This window comes from Hemitrygon akajei, chromosome 16 (assembly GCF_048418815.1).
Source record: "Hemitrygon akajei chromosome 16, sHemAka1.3, whole genome shotgun sequence".
NCBI classification, from domain to species: Eukaryota; Metazoa; Chordata; class Chondrichthyes; order Myliobatiformes; family Dasyatidae; genus Hemitrygon; species Hemitrygon akajei.
In genome coordinates this window covers 54,695,635-54,717,450 of record NC_133139.1, presented here as the reverse complement: position 1 = coordinate 54,717,450, position 21,816 = coordinate 54,695,635, and the positions used below count along the sequence as shown (strand labels likewise).

General features: G+C 41.2%; 1 protein-coding gene across 5 annotated transcripts in view; it reads right to left on the bottom strand.

Annotated features, from left to right (window-relative positions):
• Positions 1–21,816, bottom strand: part of LOC140740064 (E3 ubiquitin-protein ligase arkadia-C-like) — a 195,803-nt gene that overhangs the window by 51,799 nt on the left and 122,188 nt on the right. For all 5 annotated transcript variants that reach the window (XM_073068920.1, XM_073068924.1, XM_073068922.1 and 2 more), the window contains exons 9-10: positions 10,581–10,989; positions 6,738–6,858 (exon numbers count right to left, since the gene is read on the bottom strand). In XM_073068920.1, the coding sequence (XP_072925021.1) occupies positions 6,738–6,858; positions 10,581–10,989 (530 nt within the window). The remainder of the gene's footprint in view (positions 1–6,737; positions 6,859–10,580; positions 10,990–21,816) is intronic.

Here is a 21,816-nt window from a genome sequence, read left to right as displayed (position 1 = left end):
ATCGGCTGCTGGCAATGGTGGTGGAGAAGGATACAATAAGGTCTTTTATGAGACTCTTGGATAGGTACATGGAACTTAGAAAAATAGACGGTTATGTGTAACCCTAGGTAATTTCTAAAGTAAGTACATGTTCAGCACAGCATTGTACTGTAGGTTTTCTGTTTCCATGATGATGTCTGGGTTATAGAGAGCACTTCTTATGAGAAAAGGTTGATGGTAGGGCTGAAAACTTCAAAGTGAAGGAGATGAAAGGTGTCTTGATAGAAGTGCATTGGATGATGAGAGGCATAGATAGAGCGGACAACCAATGCCTACTTCCCAGGGCAGAAAGGGCTAATATGAGAGGGCATATTTTTTTAAATATTTTTTTTGGGTGCATGGAAAGTGTTGTCAGGAGTGATAATAGAGGCACATACATTAGGGACATCTAAGTAACCTTTAGATAGCTACATGGATGAGAGAAAATGCGGGGCTATGCGAGAAAGAAGCATTAGATTGAATTTGGAGTACGTTAAAAGATTGGCACAACATTGTGGGCTAAAGGGCCTAAAGTGTGCTGTACTGCTATGTTCTAATACAAGCCACTAAAATCAGTGGTAGGGAAATTATTGGAAAACATCCAGAAGGACAGGATTAATTTACACCTCGAAATGCTGGAATCAATCAAAATGAATCAGCATAGTTTTATTAAGGGGAAATCCTACTGGTACAATTTGAATTTTTCTGACATACCACCAAGATATCTTGACAAGGATAGGGAGGATGTTGTTCTTGTGCACAGGTTTCTGTAAGGACATAACATGATTCCACATGAAAGACAGACCCACAAGATTTCAGCCCTGGGATCAAAGGCAAGTGGTCAAATTGTACCTAAACCACTGGAGGAACACAGCATGTTTGTTTCTTTAGGAAGAAGCACTGTCGACGTTTTTGGGCCGAGACCCTTCGTCAGGACTGAGTCCTCACAAAGGGTCTTGGCCCAAAACGTCGACAGTGCTTCTTCCTATAGATGCTGCCTGGCCTGCTGCATTCCACCAGCATTTTGCGTGTGTTGCTTGAACTTCCAGCATCTGCAGATTTCCTCGTGTTTATGTTTGTTTCTTTGTTTATTCATTTAGAGATACAGCTTGGAACAAGCCCTTCAGCCTTTCAAACCGCACTGCCCAACAACCCACTTACTTAATCCTACCTTAATCACAGGACAATTTATAACCATATAACCATATAACAATCACAGCACGGAAACAGGCCATTCTGGCCCTCCTAGTCCGTGCCGAACTCTTAATCTCACCTAGTCCCACCTACCCGCACTCAGCCCATAACCCTCCACTCCTTTCCTGTCCATATACCTATCCAATTTTACCTTAAATGACACAACTGAACTGGCCTCTACTACTTCTACAGGAAGCTCATTCCACACAGCTATCACTCTCTGAGTAAAGAAATACCCCCTCGTGTTTCCCTTAAACTTTTGCCCCCTAACTCTCAAATCATGTCCTCTTGTTTGAATCTCCCCTACTCTCAATGGAAACAGCCTATTCATGTCAACTCTATCTATCCCTCTCAAAATTTTAAATACCTCGATCAAATCCCCCCTCAACCTTCTACGCTCCAATGAATAGAGACCTAACTTGTTCAACCTTTCTCTGTAACTTAAGTGCTGAAACCCAGGTAACATCCTTGTAAATCGTCTCTGCACTCTCTCTAATTTATTGATATCTTTCCTATAACTCGGTGACCAGAACTGTACACAATATTCCAAATTTGGCCTTACCAATGCCTTGTACAATTTTAACATTACATCCCAACTTCTGTACTCAATGCTCTGATTTATAAAGGCCAGCGTTCCAAAAGCCTTCTTCACCACCCTATCTACATGAGACTCCACCTTCAGGGAACTATGCACTGTTATTCCTAGATCTCTCTGTTCCACTGCATTCCTCAATGCCCTACCATTTACCCTGTATGTTCTATTTGGATTATTCCTGCCAAAATGTAGAACCTCACACTTCTCAGCATTAAACTCCATCTGCCAACGTTCAGCCCATTCTTCTAACCGACATAAATCTCCCTGCAAGCTTTGAAAACCCACCTCATTGTACACAACACCTCCTACCTTAGTATCATCAGCATACTTACTAATCCAATTTACCACCCCATCATCCAGATCATTTATGCATATTACAAACAACATTGGGCCCAAAACAGATCCCTGAGGCACCCCGCTAGTCACCGGCCTCCATCCCGATAAACAATTATCCACCACTACTCTCTGGCATCTCCCATCTAGCCACTGTTGAATCCATTTTATTACTCCAGTATTAATACCTAACGACTGAACCTTCTTAACTAACCTTCCATGTGGAACTTTGTAAAAGGCCTTGCTGAAGTCCATATAGACTACATCCACTGCCTTACCCTCGTCAACATTCTTCGTAACTACTTCAAAAAATTCAATAAGGTTTGTCAAACATGACCTTCCACACACAAATCCATGCTGGCTACTCCTAATCAGATCCTGTCTATCCAGATAATTATAAATACTATCTCTAAGAATACTTTCCATTAATTTACCCACCACTGATGTCAAACTGACAGGTCTATAATTGCCAGGCTTACTTCTAGAACCCTTTTTAAACAATGGAACCATATGAGCAATACGCCAATCCTCCAGCACAATCCCCGTTTCTAATGACATCTGAAAGATCTCCGTCAGAGCTCCTGCTATCTCTACACAAACTTCCCTCAAGGTCCTGGGGAATATCCGGTCAGGACCCGGAGATTTATCCACTTTTAAATTTCTTAAAAGTGCCAGTACTTCCACCTCTTTAATTGTCATAGGTTCCATAACTTCCTTACTTGTTTCCCACACCTTACACCATTCAATATCCTTCTCCTTAGTGAATACCGAAGAGAAGAAATCGTTCAAAATCTCTCCCATCTCCCTCGGCTCCACACATAGCTGACCACCCTGATTCTCTAAGGGACCAATTTTATCCCTCACTATCCTCTTGCTTTTAATATAACTGTAGAAGCCTTTTGGATTTACTTCCACCTTATTTGCCAAACCAAACTCGTAACTTCTTTTAGCTTTTCTAATCTCTTTCTTAAGTTTCCTTTTACATTCTTTATATTCCTCGAGCAATTCCTTTACTCCATGCTGCCTATATCTATTGTAGACATCCCTCTTTTTTCGAACCAAGTTTCTAATATCCCTTGAAAACCATGGCGCTTTCAAACCTTTAACCTTTCCTTTCAACCGAACAGGAACATAAAGATTCTGTACCCTCATAATTTCACCCTTAAATGACCTCCATTTCTCTATTACATCCTTCCCATAAAACAACTTGACCCAATCCACTCTCTCTAAATCCCTGCGCATCTCCTCAAAGTTAGCCTTTCTCCAATCAAAAATCTCAACTCTAGGTCCAGTCCTGTCCTTCTCCATAATTATATTGAAGCTAATGCTATTGTGATCACTGGACCCGAAGTGCTCCCCAACACATACATCTGTCAGCTGACCTATCGCATTCCCTAACAGGAGATCCAACACTGCCCCATCTCTAGTCGGTACTTCTATGTATTGTTGCAAAAAACTATCCTGCACACATTTCACAAACTCTAAACCATCCAGCCCTTTTACAGAATGAGCTTCCCAATCTATGTGTGGAAAATTTAAATCTCCCACAATCACCACCTTGTCTTTACTACAAATATCTGCTATCTCCTTACACATTTGCTCTTCCAACTCACGCTCCCCATTAGATGGCCTATAATACACTCCTATCAGTGTTACTACACCTTTCCCATTCCTCAATTCCACCCAAATAGCCTCCCTAGAGGAGCTCTCTAATCTATCCTTCCAAAGCACCGCCATAAGATTTTCTCGGACAAGCAATGCAACACCTCCTCCTCTGGCCCCTCCTACTCTATCACACGTGAAGCAACTAAATCCAGGAATATTTAGTTGCCAATCACACCCTTCCTGCAACCATGTTTCACTAATAGCTACAACATCATAATTCCAGGTATCAATCCACGCTTTAAGCTCATCCACCTTTCTTACAATGCTCCTAGCATTAAAATAGATACATTTAAGATACTCTCCACCTCCTCCTCTCTTTTCATCCCTAGCAATGCATTCAAATTTATTATCCTTTTCTTTCTTCTCCCCTACATCTTCGGGCTGAGCGCATCCCTTTTCCATCACCTGCCTTTCCTCCCTCACACACTGTCCACTTACTTGCTCTACTGGTGAACTAACCTCCTCTCCCATAGTTTCCTCAAATTGATTTCCGCCCCCCCATCTTACTAGTTTAAAGTCTGCCCTGTAGCCCTAGCAAACCTCCCCGCTAGGATATTGGTCCCCCCAGGATTCAAGTGTAACCCGTCCTTCTTGAACAGGTCATGCCTGCCCCAGAAGAGGTCCCAATGATCCAGAAACTTGAATCCCTGCCCCCTGCTCCAATCCCTCAACCACGCCTTCATCCTCCACCTAATTCCATTCCTACTCTCACTGTCGCGTGGCACAGGCAGTAATCCCGAGATTACTACCTTTGCGGTCCTTCTTCTTAACTGCCTTCCTAACTCCCTATACTCTCGTTTCAGGACCTCTTCCCCTTTCCTACCTATGTCATTGGTACCTACATGTACCACGACCTCTGGCTCCTCACCCTCCCACTTCAGGATATCTTGGACGCGATCAGAAACGTCCCGGACCCTGGCACCAGGGAGGCAAACTACCATCCGGGACTCCCGATCACCTCCACAGAACCGCCTGTCTGAACCCCTGACTATCGAGTCCCCTATTACTATGGTCCTCTTTCTTCTATCCCTACCCTTCTGAGCTACAGGGCCGTCCTCTGTGCCGGAGGCCCGGCCACTGTCACTTCCTCCAGGTAGGCTGTCCCCCCCAACAGTACTCAAACATGAGTACTTATTGTCAAGGGGTACAGCCACTGGGGTACTCTCTAGTACCTGCCCCTTCCCCTTCCTGACCGTGATCCACCTATCTGCCTCCCGTGGCCCCGGAGTGACCACCTGCCTGTAACTCCTCTCTATCACCTCCTCACTCTCCCTGACCAGGCGAAGGTCATCGAGCTGCAGCTCCAGTTCCCTAACTCGGTCCCTCAGGAGCTGCAGTTCGACACACCTGGCGCAGATGTGGACGTCCGGGAGGCTCGGAGACTCCAGGACCTCCCACATCCGACACCGAGAACAACAAGCTGCCCTCACACTCATACTTCCCGAATAACTGAAAATAACAAGAAGAACTAAAAGATAAGCCTACTGTGCCCTCTTCCGCCTAAGCCCTCTGAGCCCAAGCCCTACACTCTGCTCCCGGCTCACTCCGCTGCCCGCAAACGAAGCTGCCCGCTGCTTAAGGCTGCGTTCTTTTTATAATGACCAATTAATTTGCTAATCTCTACATCTTTGGGCGTCGGGAGGAAACCCACAGGCACAATGGAAGGAATGTACAAACAGTCTTACAAAGGATGCGGAATTGAACTCTGAACTCCAATGCCCCAAGCTGTCATAGCGTCATACTAACTGCTACTCTACCGTGGTGCTCCCTAAGCACAATGCAATTGCTGATGCCTTAAGAGGGAGAAGCTGATGGTGAACTGTTTTTGTGATGTGAAGCCTGTGACCAGGAGTGAACCACTGGAATCAGAGTTGGGAGCTCACTGTCTGTTGCATACATGGATGCTCTGAATAGGGATATTGAAGATATGATTGGGAAGTTTGGAAATAACATTGCTTGTTGGTGGTGACCAGGAGAGTCTAAGAATAATATAGCTAATAGAAAAAATTCTTCTGAAGCCTTAAGAGATGCAGAAGGAGGTTGCCCATGAGGAATCTGGGCTAGGGTTTAGATCATTTAGGAGGTAAGGAGAAATATCTTCACTTGGGGGCAATAAATCTTTGGAATGTCCTATTCAAGAGGACATTCAAGGCTTAGTCATTCATGACATTCATAACAGGATTCTGGATGTTACAGTAACAAAAAGGGTATGGGAATAGGGAATGAAATTGTTGTGGAGGAACAATTCAGTCTACTTCAATGGAGTAGAAGCGTCCAGGAATTATATGATCTGATATTGTAAAAGCTAAATTTCTTATTAAGGAAATCATTATGGGAAGTTATTATGCAATTTCACATTAATAAACATAGGTCCAAACACTACAGGGGAATGGGGGTATATTTTGATATTCCCCCAATCCATATTCAAATTTCACAGTCAAGGTTTTGCTCATTACTAATTCACACTTAATCCTCAGTACACGAACTCTTGCAACACAGCCCAACTCCTGGGATTTCTGATCATGTGATCACTGGGCTGTGAGGTTATGTAAGTTGGACCTATGGCTATAGACAAAAAATTGTGTGTTTCAGATCATACCCTCTGGTACAAGACAGAGTCTGGACCTAGTACAAGGTGCATAAAATCATGTGGTTCTCCTAATCCTGGGGATATAGATTGTGTTATTCTGACCTCTCCAACAAACTCATCACATACATATCCAGCCATGCATTATCTTTATATAAAATTTTAAAGGACTGCAATGTTTCTTTCAATACAATCAGATGTCAAATAAATTTTCATTAAATTAATAGAAATTACTGTGTATTAGCAATCAGAACAAACTTTTTTGAATGGACTGGGAAGTTATCCGGAACAAAATTCAACTGAAGCACACAGGTAAATACTACCTTCAAAGCATTTTTGTCTTACCATAGGAACAGATGGAGCTGCCATGGAGACCAGGTGTAGTCTAGGTGGAACTAACTGGTATCGATGCAGGTGAACATGACCCGAGTGATACTGCGGGAAATTTGATGTCACTCTCTCTTCCCTGTAAATCCAGACACAGAGATTAGTAACTATACCAACAGAATCAGCTCTCAAAACAGATGGGATCCTGATCAGCTAGACAAAGGGCCCCATTAATGGTAAACATCTTTCAATCAGATAGTGCAATGTTCTGTAGAAAGTTAAATCAGGGTAGCACCCTGGGGGGTACAAGTAACTGCCTCCAAAATTGGACAGGGTGGTGAGGTTGGTGTTTGTCACACTGGCCTTCATCTGTCAGGGCACTGAATATAATAGTTGCAATGCTACGGTGCAGCTGTACAATATCTTAGTGAGGCCATTAAGAGTATTGCTTGAGAGTGAAAAATTTACAAAAATTTTGCAAAGACCGTAGTCAGCATGGTTTCCTCAAGGGAAAATCCTGCCTGATATATCTTTGAAATTCTATGAAGAATTAACAAGCAGGATAGACCAAGGAGAATTAGTTGATGTTGTGTACTTGGATTTTCAGAAGGCCTTTGACAAGGTGCCACACAAGGCTGCTTAACAAGCTACGAGCCCAGGAAAGATTATAGCATGGATAAAGCAGTGGCTAACTGGCAGGAGTAAAAGAGTAGGAATAAAGCGAGCCTTTTCTGGCTGGTTGTCAGTGACTAGTGATGTTTCACAGGGGTCTGTGCTGGGACTGATTCTTTTTATACTCTGGTCAATGATTTGGATGATGGAATCTGCAAAAGATATGAAGATAGGTGGAGGGACAGATAATTTTGAGGAAGTAAAGAGACTACAAAAGGGCTTAGATTATGAAAATGGGCAAAAAAATGGAAGATGTAATGCAGTGTTGGGAAGTGCATGGTCATGCCTTTAGTAGAAGAAATAAAAGGTTTGACTATTTTCTAAATCGAGAGAAAATACAAAAATCTGAGGTACAAAGGGATTTAGGAGTCCTTGTGCAGGATTCCCTAAATGCTAATTTGCAGGTTGAGTCTGTGGTGAGGAAGGCAAATGCAACGTTAGCATTCATTTCAAGAGAACTAGAATATAAAATCAAGTGTAAGGGGGTTTTCTTCTTTTGTGGGTTTTTTGTGTAATGGGATTCTTTTGTTACTGCATATGTTAATCAAAATAGCTTCTTTGTTTTGTTAAAAGTAGGAATGCTTCTTTGTTATGATAAGCGCTTTTCTTGCAGTTTGTTTGGATTAAAATTACTGATAATGAGAATTGTATTTATTTGTTAACCAATCAGGATTAATGTTATTCTCTCTCTTCTGAGTCTGTAAACTACTGTTGGCGGGCTTTTGGGGAGTTGGCGCGAGGGGGTGAGAGAGGGAGGACGCGATGCTGTAAGCTGGGTGATGGAACGGACCCCAAGCGGGGGTCCGAGGCCAGGAGGTTCGGCGAGGAGAGGAGATGAAGACAGACATGTCTTCATGTCTTGGTTGATCACTTCGGGTGGTCCTGAGCTGCGAGTCGAGGAAGTCTGAGGGGATCGAATGGTGGCCAGAAGACTTTGTTAGTTGAGCTGCAACAGTTGTGCACGAAGTGGTTTGGACTTTGATAAATTTTGGTGCCTTTTCTTTATTTTATTTTCCTTCATATATACTGTATCGTTATTAATCACTTAGTTTAGTAGTCTCTATAAAGTGTAATCATTTAATTGCATATGGTGTACTGTCTGTTATTTGGTGGGGTGGGGCATCACACAGCATCCACACAAGCTGATTATTCAGTTTGGTGGGGCCGAAGGCTGCTCCCCCTAGACGGAAGTGAGCTGAGTGAGCCTGAGGTTAGCCAGGGGGCTACACAAGGATGTAGTGTTGAAACCTTATAAAGCACATGTGAGACCTCACTTGGAGCATTGTGAGTAGGTTTGAGCCCCATATCTTAGAAAGGATGTACTGAATTAGAGAAGGTTCAAAGGAGGTTCATGAAAACTATTCCAGAAAGGAATGGCTTATCGTATGAAATGTGTTTGATTCCTCTGGCCCTGTATTCACAAGAATTCAATAGAATGAGGGGCGACCTCATTGAAGCCTTTCGAATGGTGAAAGGCCTTGATGGAGTGGATGTTTCCTATGGTGGGAGAGTCAAAGACCAGAAGAATACAGTCTGAGAATAGAGGGATGCCCTTTTAGAACAGAGATGAGGAGGAATTTCTTTAGCCAATGTGGTGAATCGGAGGAATTCTTTGCCACAGCAGCAGTGGAAACCGTCTGTACGCATATTTAAGGCAAAGGTTGATAGATTCTTGATTAATCAGCGCATGAAGGGGTAAGGCAGGAGATTGGAGCTGAGAGGAAAATTGCATCAGCCATGATGAAATGGCAGAGCAGACTCGAAGGGCCAAATGGCCTAATTCTGCTCCTATATGTCATGGTCTTATGGTCTAAAATGAGAAAACATTGGTTCAAACTGAGAGGGTAAGATTTAAAAGGAACCTGAGGGGCAACTTTTTCACACAAATTAATCAAAGAGCAAGTACAAACAAGAGAAAATCTGCAGATGCTGGAAATCCAAAGAACACACACAAAATGCTGGAGGAACTCAGCAGGCCAGGCAGCAACTTGAAAAAGTGTACAGTTGACGTTTCAGGTCGAGACCCTTCAACAGGACTGGAGAAAAAAAGATGAGGAGTAGATTTAAAAGATAGGGGAGGGGACGGGAGAGAGAAACACTAGGTGATGGGTGAAACCAGGAGGGGTAGGGGTGCAGTAAAGAGCTAGAAAGTAGAATTAAACTGGGAGATCCTGCTCCTCATTCCCATTTTGATATGCTATCCATGGCCTCCTCTACTGTCGTGATGAGGCCACACTCAGGTTGGAGGAAGAACGTCTGGGTAGTCTCCAACCAGACGGCCTGAACATCGATTTCTCGAACTTCCTAACTTCGCCACCCCCTCCTTCACCATTCACCCTTTTCTCTCTCTCACCTTATCTCCTTGCCTTCCATTGCCTCCCTCTGGTGCTCCTTCACCCTTTTCTTTCTTTCATGGCCTTCTGTCCTCTCCTGTTAGATTCCCCCTTCTCCAGCCCTGTATCTCTTTCACCAATCAACTTCCCAGATCTTTACTTCCCCTTCCAGCTTCACCTATCACCTAATGTTTCTCTCTCACCTCCCACCACCTTTTAAATCTACTCATCTTTTTTCCCTCTCGTCCTGTTGAAGGGTCTCAGCCTGAAACATCAACTGAGTTCCTCCAACAGTTTGTGCATGTTGCTTTGAAAAGCAGTTGAGCCAGGTACACTACAACACTCAAGACAATTTGAACAAGTACAGATGAGTTGGGCTGAAGGGCAAGTTTCCATGCTGTACTACTGTATGGCTCTAAAAGAAGTAATGGATACTTGGTATGTAGTGATTAAATTACTGTGCTAGTAATCCAGAGACCAGACTTTAAACCCCAACAATGTGGCCATGGAATTTTAAATCAATTATTTATTGGTATTATGATCAATGATGACTACTATTAAATTATCGATCACACGGACAACTGGGGTTTGGGGACAGACCACAATGGTTTAAGGTGGTGGATTCCATCCCCTTCACCCCACCATCCCCACTAAATATAAGTGAACCAGAAAGGTTTTTACAATAGTCTAATAGGCTCTGAAATTAAGATTTCTTGGTTTAAAGAAGTTCTGTGATTTGCTACAAAGTTAAGAGCACAAGCAATCAGTTTGCCATTGCAAATGAATGAATCCAAATCACTTTTTGAGATCATCCTGCAGAATTTAAAAGAAGGTACAGATGAATCTTACTTCTTACCTAACAGTCTCCATCCAATGGTTTCTCTGGATCTCAGGGCCTCTCTGTTGATAAACTGAACACTGTTGCTGCTGCTGGTACTGGTAAACTGAACACTGTTGCTGCTGTTGTGGTGGAGTACTGGCCGGTACTAATGGGGTATTCATCAACACAGGAGTGGCTGTTAAGGGTGGCTGCTGAAATGGCACCAAGTGTAGAGGTGGCACTGGTTGTTGAGTAGCTGGCAGAGTCGGAAGCCGCTGTGAAGCAGTAGGCCTGTACGAGGTCAGGAGCCCGGGCTGCATGCGAGCATGATAAGACGGCACAGGTCGGGCAATGGGGTAACTGGCTGATATGGGAGGTTGACAGGACTGGCTCGCTACCTGAGTAGAGGGTGTGGGACGAGATAAAGCATTTGAAAATGCAGAGTCTGTAAGAGAGCAGAAAAAAAATCAGCTTTATATTGATTTGCATTAAGTTGTTACATGAATGTGTAAAGACTACCTAATCTAAGTTATGTTTTGTTTGTCACATATACATTAAAGCATACAGTGAAAAGTGTCATTTGCATCAAATGACACAGTATAGGGAAATGCTGGAGGTAGCCCACAAGTGTCGCCGTGCTTCTGGTGCTATCATGGCATGTCTATAACTTATTAATCCTAACCTGGACACCTTTGGAATGTGGGAAGAAAGCTGAGCACCCAGAGGAAATCCAAGTGATCACAGGGAGAACACACAAACACCTTACAGTCAGCGGAGAGAATTTAACCACAAATGTTGATCGCTAGCACTGTAATGTGCTGTGTAACTAACTGCTATGCTACTGTGCCCTCCACAATAACTTAATTAACAAGATTATAAACATTAAATTACAGAAAGCTAGAACAGTCTTCTATACACTACTACAACTTGCTGATGCTGTCAAATGAGGCCAGCAGAAATCTGCACCAGGCATTTTAAAGAACCAACTACCGTAGATTCCGGACTACAGAGCGCACCTGATTAAAAGCCGCTGGCTCTAATTTTAGAAATAAAATCAATTTTTTACTTGTAAAGGCCGCACCGGATTTTCGGCCGCAGGTGTCCCACGTTGTAATATGAGATATTTACACAGAAAGATATTACACGTGAGGATTTTTTAACTTTTAATTAAATCCATATGGTAACAAAAACAAATACATATTGCAAATGCTTTTTTTCGAACCGTGCCCGTAACGCGGCTACTTTTAAATAGACGTTGCGTATACTTCTTTACTGAACAACATTCCAATATCTCCTAACGACTGGTAAAAAATATATATACTGCAGCCTACCAGGAAAAGTTATTGATCGCCTTTAACTTAAAAGCAGCGTTTTCGCTCCGCCGCTCGACCCCCTCCTTTCCGTTTATCGCAAACGGCATTTTCCCCACAAGACGCGGCGAAACCGGGTGTGACGTCATAGCATCCCGCGATGTAGTACAGAAAACAAATATAGTTAAAACTCTTCTAACTTTAACTAGAAAATGAATTACTAAGCGAAAATATTATAAACTAAATAACTGCCATAAGGCAGCACAATGCTTCGAGTGTTTTCCATGTTGATGAGGGTGAGTACAAATGACTGATTTACAATAATTTAATTGTGAAAGTGCGCTTGATTTATCGTACAATTTCATTGGACCTCTGTGAACTACTCATCAATTTTATTGGTCTACTGTTACGAGGCAAAATGTTTACGAGGCGGCATGAAAAAAAATAATGCATTAGCCGCTCCGTATTAAAGGCCGCAAAGTTCAAAGCTGTTCAAAATGTGGGAAAAAAGTAGCGGCTTAAAATCCGGAATCTACGGTATTTTCCGATCACAGCTTTCTTGAAGTGATACAAAACCTGTCCGAATAGTCAGAACAAACTTTGCATTTGTGCAACATTATCACTCGAGCACAGGCATAAATGAAAAATACAGCAGGATGCCTGGCAATATAAGCATGCGCTAGCATTTATGAAAACACTAATCTTTTATCTGGCTTTACAAGCATGACCTGTGTCGATGTTCTTGAAGTACAGATTATCATACACCTGCATCAAGCTGGTGAGCTCCACAGTCTCACTACTTTCCCAGCAAAAAGAATTCCTGAATTTCCCACTGGCTTTATTGCCGAGCAAATTGTGCTTTTTGACATTTAGTTTTAAACTCTCCCTACCTCAAAGCAAACAGATGACCCTATGTTCACTTCGTAAAATCTTTGCCTAATTTAAAATATATTGATTAGGTACCTATTTACTTTAAAGTCTCAAGGAAATCTGCAGATGCTGGAAATTCAAACAACACACACAAAATGCTGGTGGAACGCAGCAGGCTAGGCAGCATCTATAAGGAGAAGCACTGTCGATGTTTCAGGCCGAGACCCTTTGTCAGGTCTCGAAGGGTCTCGGCCTGAAACGTTGACAGTGCTTCTCCTTATAGATGCTGCCTGGCCTACTGTGTTCCACCAGCATTTGTGTGTGTCCTTTAAAGTCTGTTTGATCTTTCAAGACACTTATCACATCTCATTTCTGGTATTATTCCTGTTAAGGATAGTGTGTCTGCACAATCAAGAGGTAGGCACTGTTATTCATGCAGCAAGCTTGTTCTGTCAGTTGATTAGCCAGTTGATACCTCACTTCATTAACCTGCCTTGTTCCACACCTTCTCTAGAGTCAACAATAAACTGAAAGCTTCAATTGTCACCCAGTATTTAGCATGGTCCAGTCTTTCTTAATAACTTTTGTCTAGCTCTCTTTGCCAACATCTTTACTTCCCATCTCAGACTTGTATCGATTGTCCAAGGATCCCCAAAGATTTAAAACTTTTCTCAAGTTATTCTCTTGCTTCATTTTGTATCCATGCCATTGATATCAAAAAATGTTTCATCTATTTCCTAAATGCTCTGATAATCTTTACCTATCCAAGTTCCATTTATCTCACACCCACTTTTTAGCAGTTCATGTTTTTAATTCCTGCCTTTTGATATACAGACGGACAGACATACTTTATTGATCCCGAGGGAAATTGGGTTTTGTTGCAGTCACACCAACCAAGAATAGTGTAGAAATATAGCAATATAAAACCATAAATAATTAAATAATAAGTAAATTATGCCAAGTGGAAATAAGTCCAGGACCAGCCTATGGCTCAGGGTGTCTGACACTCCAAGGGAGGAGTTGTAAAGTTCGATGGGCACAGGCAGGAATTACTTCCTATGATGCTGCAGATCTTGTTCTTTTCCCAGTAGCATTTGTATCCCTATTCTGATCTCTGGGGGATGAGAATGGAAGTTGATGAGACTGAAGAAAGAGGCCAGGTCAGTCAGTGAATTTTAATTGTAAATGCAGCCTTAAGTTGGCAAAGGCAGCAGGAAAAGCCAGATCTACAATGATAAATACTGCAATAGAACAGGCCACACAAAGTAGTAGGGGAGACAAAAGATTTTGAAAAATCAGACTAACGTGAGATGAGGCAGCCCACAGCCTAACGTATTGTTATCTAACAGTGTGCCTTGGGTTCCTAGGAAATCCAAGGAAGAGAATCAGATTTATAATCATTGACATATAGTATGTCCTTTAATTTGTTGTTCTGTGGCAGCAGCACAGAGAAAGACATAAAAAAAACTATTTCAGAATAAAATTAAAAGTGCAAAATACGAATAGTGTTCATCGGTTACAAGTGATTACATGATAAAATTTCATAAAGTGACATCAAGAGCAAAAGCCAGAATCTTAAACTTAAATATAGCCAACTGCATAAGTATACCTACAAGCATACTAAAGAGGATTGAGAAGTCAAATTTAGACATGATTGATGATGAGGAAGGGAAAACTTCATGAAGCAGTATTTGAAAATTCTCAATGTATCATTCCACTGACAAATAAAACCTCAAGAGGAAAACAGCTCTGGTCTTCTCCTTGGGGAAGAGGGCACAATGTATACGATGGAGGATTTAGTGTGTTGCCCAATCTCTTTAGATTCCTCTGCAACCTTTTCTTTCTTCTCACAGTTCTTCCCCAGATGGTTGTGATCTCTCAAAAAACAAATACATTAAACTCATTAATTATCAAATTCACTAATATAAACTGTGAGTAGATGACAGCCTAGAACAGATACACTTGTGGCAAAGGCTGTAAGAAAAAATCTGAATAAAGTTCATTAACTTAAAACGTTACCTGCTTCACCCTTCACAGAAGAGCCCCAATTGTGGATTTACAGTGTGTATATATAATTTTTTTCATACACTCAAAATCCACAAAAGCAGTTTTCATATTTATTCTGTCTGCTTTCTATTATTTAACCAGTCCTCTACCCATACACTCAACATAGCCTGTTGAAACTATTTAAAGCCTTAGAGGTTGCTACAATCTGTAGATGGTACATATGGTAGCTACAGTGTTCTATTGGTGGATGGAGCAGAGGTTCAGGATGAAGAGTATTGAAGTGAGTTGGTTTGTGTTGGCTTGGGTTCAGCTTCAAGTGTTGTTACAGCTAAACTCAGCCACAGATGCAACAATAGCAAAAGTCTGGGATTGTCAGGAGCCAAGTCGCTCAAGGTATTAGAAGCAAGACTTGAACTTGCTCATGTATGTGACTGAGCCAGTTGTAAGACTATAAGATACAAGTTGCGTATCTGTTCAGAATTTGATGGTAATGGCCAAAGGTGATACCAAAGATCAAGGGTGGTTAGATTCTTACTGGCATTGTAACTGCTGGTATTAGCTGTCCAGACTTGAACACCATTTAAGCCCTACTGCCCACAGTATTGTAAACTTTATTTCTGGGGGAGTTACAAATATCCACAAACACTTTGGAGCAGCACAAAGGTGGGGGAACTCCTGCGGCAATGTCCTGAGCTAAATGACAGAACTGGCTGCTTTCTGACATTTACAAATATACTTCTGCAGGTACAACTCCAATAAGTGGAGAAAGTTCACTCAATTCCATAAGACCATAAGTATGGAATAAGACTGAGTCTGCTCTGCCATTCAATCATGACTGATCCATTTTTTTCCTCCTCAGTTCCACTCCCCAGCCTTTGTCCTTAACCTTTGATGCAGTGTCCAATCAAAAACCTACACAGCTCTGCCTTAAATACAGCCAGCAACCTGGCCTCCACAGTTGCCTATGGTAATAAATTCCACAAATTCACCACACTCTGGCTAAAGAAATTTCTCCGCATTTAAATGGATGCCCCTCTATCCTGAGGCAGCACCCTCTTGTCCTAGACTCGCCCACCATGGGAAACATCCTTTCCACATCTACTCTGTCTAGGCCTTTCAACATTCAAAAAGTTTCAATAAGATCCCCCCCTCATCCTTCTAAATTCCAGCAAGTAGAGGCACAGAGCCATCAAATGTTCCTCGTATGATAACACTTTCATTCCCGGAATCATCCTTGTGAACCTACCCTGAACCCTCTCCAATGCCAGCACATCTTTTCTTAGATGAGGAGCCCAAAACTGTTCACAATACTCAAGGTGAGGCCTCACCAGTGCCTTATAAAGCCTCAGCATCACATCCCTTGCTCTTGTATTCTAGACCTCTTGAAATGAATGCTAACATTGCATTTGCCTTCGTTCAGCACAAGGACTCCCAAATCTCTTCGCATCTCAAAATTTTGGATTTTGTCCCCATTTAGAAAATAGTCTACACCTTTATTTCTACTACCAAAATGCATTACCATGCAGTTTCCAACATTGCATTTCATTTGCCACTCTCTTAATCTGCTGAAGTCCTTCTGCAGCGTACCTGTCTTCTCCACCAATCTTCATATCATCTGCAAACTTGACAACAAAGTCATCAATTCCATCATCTAAATCATTGACATACAGCATAAAAACAAGAGGTCCAATATCTATCCCCAACGGAACACCACTACTTACTGGCAGCCAACCGGAAAAGGGTCCTTTTACTCCCACTTGCTGCCTCCCACCAATCAGCCAATGCTCTATTCATGCCAGAAACTTTCCTGTAATACCATGGGCTCTTAACTTGTTAAGTAGCCTTGTGTGGCATCTTGTCAAAGGCCTTCTGAAAGTCCAAATGTACAACATCCACTGGATCCTCTTTATCTACCCTACGTGTAATCTCCTCAAATTCCAATGAACAACAGTTTTAACATTACTACTTGATGTCATATTCCACCAACACAACCTCCAATACATTTCTCCTCCACATTTGATAACCACATCTTTTGTCCATGTTTGCAGTAATGTTGCTATGTTGCTGAGTAGTACTGACCATTTTGGCAAGTGCCAGTTGATAGAACTCTCCCCAAAATCTTCCATCACTTTGAGCAGAGTGAATTCTAATGGGGCATCATCATCAAACCAAATTTTCCATTCTTTCTGTGGAAGAACATACCTGGACAACTGTTAGCTGCCAATAGAACTCTGTAACTACAAGTGCTGTTGGTATACCTCCACAATACAACAGCCAAGATGGGCTTAGTCTCACCTTCGTTGTGGTGTTTAGTGTTCTCAACCATTTATCATTACCTGTAGAAAAGTTAATTTGGTGAATATTGACCGTGATGACAGGCAATCAAGAACAGATGGAGAACATTCCTGTCCTAAACTTCTACTTGTACTGATACTTCTGACATTCACCAAGATTCCTAATCCAGTCAGATATTTGATTAGTTACAGCAAATCTAGCTAGTTTGCAAAGCCTTGAACATTTTTAGTTATGTCTGGTGTTTCTCCTGTCATGTTCACCTACATTCTTCATTAAACAAGGACTGGTCCACAGGCTTAACACTACTGATAGTGAGATTACAGAGGAGCATAATTCTGTAGTGCAAGACCACACTCAAGGATGTTGAAGTTGAAAATGCTAGATGTTTTCAAATCACCCTATTTTAGCATAGTAACAGAGCCACACACTAAATGTTTCATAATAGGCAGATGTTTTCTTGTCCTCATGACAGAGTGGTGATTACTCATACCAATGGTACAGATACAGATAACAAAGGATGATGTCTAATAGATTTTTCCCTTCTGTTGATAATTGGCACTGACTGCACCATATCATGTAGCTTTACCACAGTCTTTTTGTCTCTTCTTGCAGGAATGGACTGCCAGAAGTCACAGATAAGCTGTCTAAGAAGAACAAGGAAGTAACGTAAAAAATTAATACATAGATCAGTGATGAGATATATTTTGGAAAGAAAAATAAGGAGAGAAAATATAGATTGAATGGCACCACTTTATGGGAAATAGAGATTGTGGAACCTGGGTGCATACATATATAAATATTTTCAAGTGGAACAACATGACAAATGGTTTGTAAAGCAAATGATAGAGAGATGTACTAACAAAGCATACATGGGGAAGCATTTTGAACTCTTAAAAAATGGTTAGACATAACTGGAGTATTGCATTCACATTTTATCACCAAGATATGAAGGGCCTAGGAAAGATTTATGAAACGGAAAATGGTTAAATGATGCAGCTATTAAGTTAGATGAAAAAAGACAGTTTGTTCTCATTGGAGCACAGAAGGTTAATGAAGGTAAAGTTATTCCCAGTTGTGGATGGCTCAAAGATCAGGAAACACAAATTTTAGGTAGAATTGACACAACTTTACAAGGAAAGTTGAACAAACTCAGTTATTATCTGCTGGAGTTTAGAAGAGCAAGTGAAAATTATTGTAACACAAGATTCTAAAAATTCATGGCAGGATGAATTAATTGATTATTTAGTGGAAGAATTGAACTAGGGATTGTTGTTTAAAAATAAGGGATCACTCATTTAAGGTAGACGAAGTAAAATTTCTTAAAGGGTTGCAGAAGTATTTAAATCTTTCTCAAAGGGAGGTGAATGCTGAGTCTTTTAGGCAGTGGCAGATTGATTCTTAATAAGAATCCAATCAGCTGCCATTTCAGTAAATGATGGCGCCAAGTCACCTACTCTTGTTCCTAATTCATATTTTGGTAGGAAAAATAATTCAGACAATTATGACTAGGAACTCTCTGGTTTTAAAGATGGAGGAAACAGAATTTTTTTATTTAAGTAATTAGATAACCACGAGGGATAAAACTAGTACTCAAAGAGGAAAGAGGAATAACTGGCAACCAAGCAGAGTATTTATGTGCAGGATATACTCCCTCTACTGAAGCACAGCAAACAGTGCTGCTACTTTGCAACTCCAGGAATCCAGGTTCAATTCTTAACTCTGGTACAGTTGTAAATTCTCTCTGCAGTGGTCTGGGTTTCTTCCATGTGTTTTGGTTTCCTTCCATATCCCAAAGATATGCAGATTGGTAGGTTAATTTGAGCTATAAATTGCTCCTGCTGTTTAAGTGAAGGAGAAAATCTAGGAAGAGTTGATGAGAATATGGGGAGAATAAAAAACAAACAGAATCCATCCAGTGGCTAGATGGGAGATGCCAGAGAGTAGTGGTGGAAACTGTTTTGTCAGGTTGGAGGCCAGTGACTAGTGGTGTGCCTCAGGGATCTGTACTGGGTCTAATGTTGTTTGTCATATACATGAATGATCTGGATGATGGGATGGTAAATTGGATTAGTAAGTATGCAGATGATACAAAGATAGGTGGCGTTGTGGATAATGAAGTAGGTTTTCAAAGCTTGCAGAGAGATTTAGGCCAGTTAGAAGAGTGGGCTGAAAGATGGCAGATGGAGTTTAATGCTGATAAGTGTGAGGTGCTACATTTTGGTAGGAATAATCAAAATAAGACATACATGGTAAATGGTAGCGCATTGAAGAATGCAGAAGAACAGAGTGATCTAGGAATAATGGTGCATAGTTCCCTGACAGTGGAATCTCATGTGGATAGGGTGGTGAAGAAAGCTTTTGGTATGCTGGCCTTTATAAATCAGAGCATTAAGTATAGGAGTTGGGATGTAATGTTAAAATTGTACAAGGCATCGGTGAGGCCAAACTTGGAGTATTGTGTACAGTTCTGGTCACCAAATTATAGGAAAGATGTCAACAAAATAGAGAGAGTACAGAGAAGATTTACTAGAATGTTACCTGGGTTTCAGCATCTAAGTTACAGAGAAAGGTTGAACAAATTAGGTCTTTATTCTTTGGAGTGTAGAAGGTTGAGGGGAGACTTGATAGAGGTATTTAAAATTATGAGGGGCTAAATAGAGTTGACGTGGATAGACTTTTTCCATTGAGAGTAGGGGAGATTCAAACAAGAGGACATGAGTTGAGAGTTAGGGGGCAAAAGTTTAGGGGTAACACAAGGGGGGGATTTCTTTACTCAGAGAGTGGTAGCTGTGTGGAACGAGCTTCCAGTAGAAGTGGTAGAGGCAGGTTTGGTATTGTCACTTAAAGTAAAATTGGATAGGTATATGGACAGGAAAGGAATGGAGGGTTATGGGCTGAGTGCAGGTCGGTGGGACTAGGAGAGAGTTAGCGTTTGGCACGGACTAGAAAGGCCAAGATGGCCTGTTTCTGTGCTGTAATTGTTATATGGTTATATTAATAACAAGTTAGCAAAATGGCTGGTTAATGGTTGGTGTGACTCGGAGCAGGAATTTTAGACACGTTTATTTCAGGTTTCTGAAGTTTTGGAGCAGTAGTTCACCTATTTTGCCACTATTCTCAACATAGGTCTATTTGTGTCAGATATGTTACATAATCATCAGACAAAATTGTCTGCACTGGTATTCATGGTCCACAGGAGAGAGCGATGCAGTTGGTAGAGCTGCTAACTCACAGCACCAGAGATACAAGTTCAGTCCTGACTTTTGGCACTCTATATCTACTCTGTTACTGTGTGTTTTTTCCAGGGGCCTCAGTTTCTTCCTACATCCCATACATAGGCTGGTTGGAGCTGGTGAGAAGTAGGGTGGAATCTCTTCTCGGCAGCTCAGGGAGTAAGACGCCTGTTGACTCTACTCCTGCCTTTTACAACTTACTTTCCACTGCTAGTTTTGTTTAAACTTTGAAGATTTATTGATTTTAATGAAGGATTTACGATTTAATTATGACGGCTGGAACCCAAACTGGAATCGAATTAAGAGGTGGCAAAATTGTTTCTGAAACTGAACAAACAAAGGAGGCAGAGGGAGTCTCTACTTCAGAAAGAATGTTTTCTTTGTTGCAAGATATTAATTCCAAGATCGGAATGGTGGACACTAAGATTGATAAACTGACCAATGCTAATGAAAAGCTTAAAAAAACCGTCTCTGCTGTCCAGGAATCTTCGAGGAATCTGGAATTTCAATATCAGACGCTTAAAAAGGACACTAACAGAATTAGAAAACAACAGGAGACAATGCATCAAGTGATTAAAGAACAAGAATTAAAGTATTCTACTATGGAGAAGAAAATTGTGGAGGTTTCTTCGGAATTATTAAGAATTAAGAAGAAAACGATTGATCTGGAAAGCTGAAGTCATAGGAGGAATTCCTGCATACTGGGTTTGTCTGAAAACATGGAAACCGGTGAGCCACTAAAGTTTTTCATGAATATGCTATATTCATTTTTTAATGAGATACTCAAAGCTCCTCCGTTGATAGATAGAGCTCACCGAATCCCCCGCCCAAAGCCTTCGGTGGAGACGAAACCACGTCCAGTGATTTTATATCTGCATTACTTTGCTACTAAACAAGCAATTCTTCGAGATGCTAGGAAGCGGAGGAAGCTAATTTATAATGGAGTAGAGATTCATATAGTTGAAGATTTTGCCCCTGAGGTTTATGCAGAAAGATTTAAATATCAGGAAGTGATGGCTGATCTTTATAAGAAGAACTGTCATCCCTCTCTGCATTATCCAGCTCATTTGATAATTTTTCTGCCCAATGCTCGGTAAAACAGCTTGACTTCCCAGAAGAGGCTTTAAAATTTATAAAGGAGTTTAAGCTTGTCTTGCAAGCCACTCCAACACTTAATCCTTAGCTGAGAGTTGTTTGTAGCTGGATCGTTGAAAGTTTAATCTACGTTTTATGTCTGTCCAGACATCGTTTTAGCTGGGGGTTTTTTCTTTACGATTTATAAGAGTTTAACACCAGTCGTAAGATATTATTTGGTTGAATCTATCTTTTCTGAATGTATGATCAATTTTTATTAAATAAATTTAAGATAGCCGCTGTTAACTACGTTTCAACCTGTTAGACATCAAAATATTTGGAATCTGTTTATTTCTTTACGTATCTGTTGTTGTGTCTTTAGTCAGTGGTATCAGCGTATAACTTTTTTAAAATAAGGAGTCTGCCTATTAGAGACAAAGGGTTTAGGGTGTTTAGTTTAGCATGCTATCTGCCTATTGGATC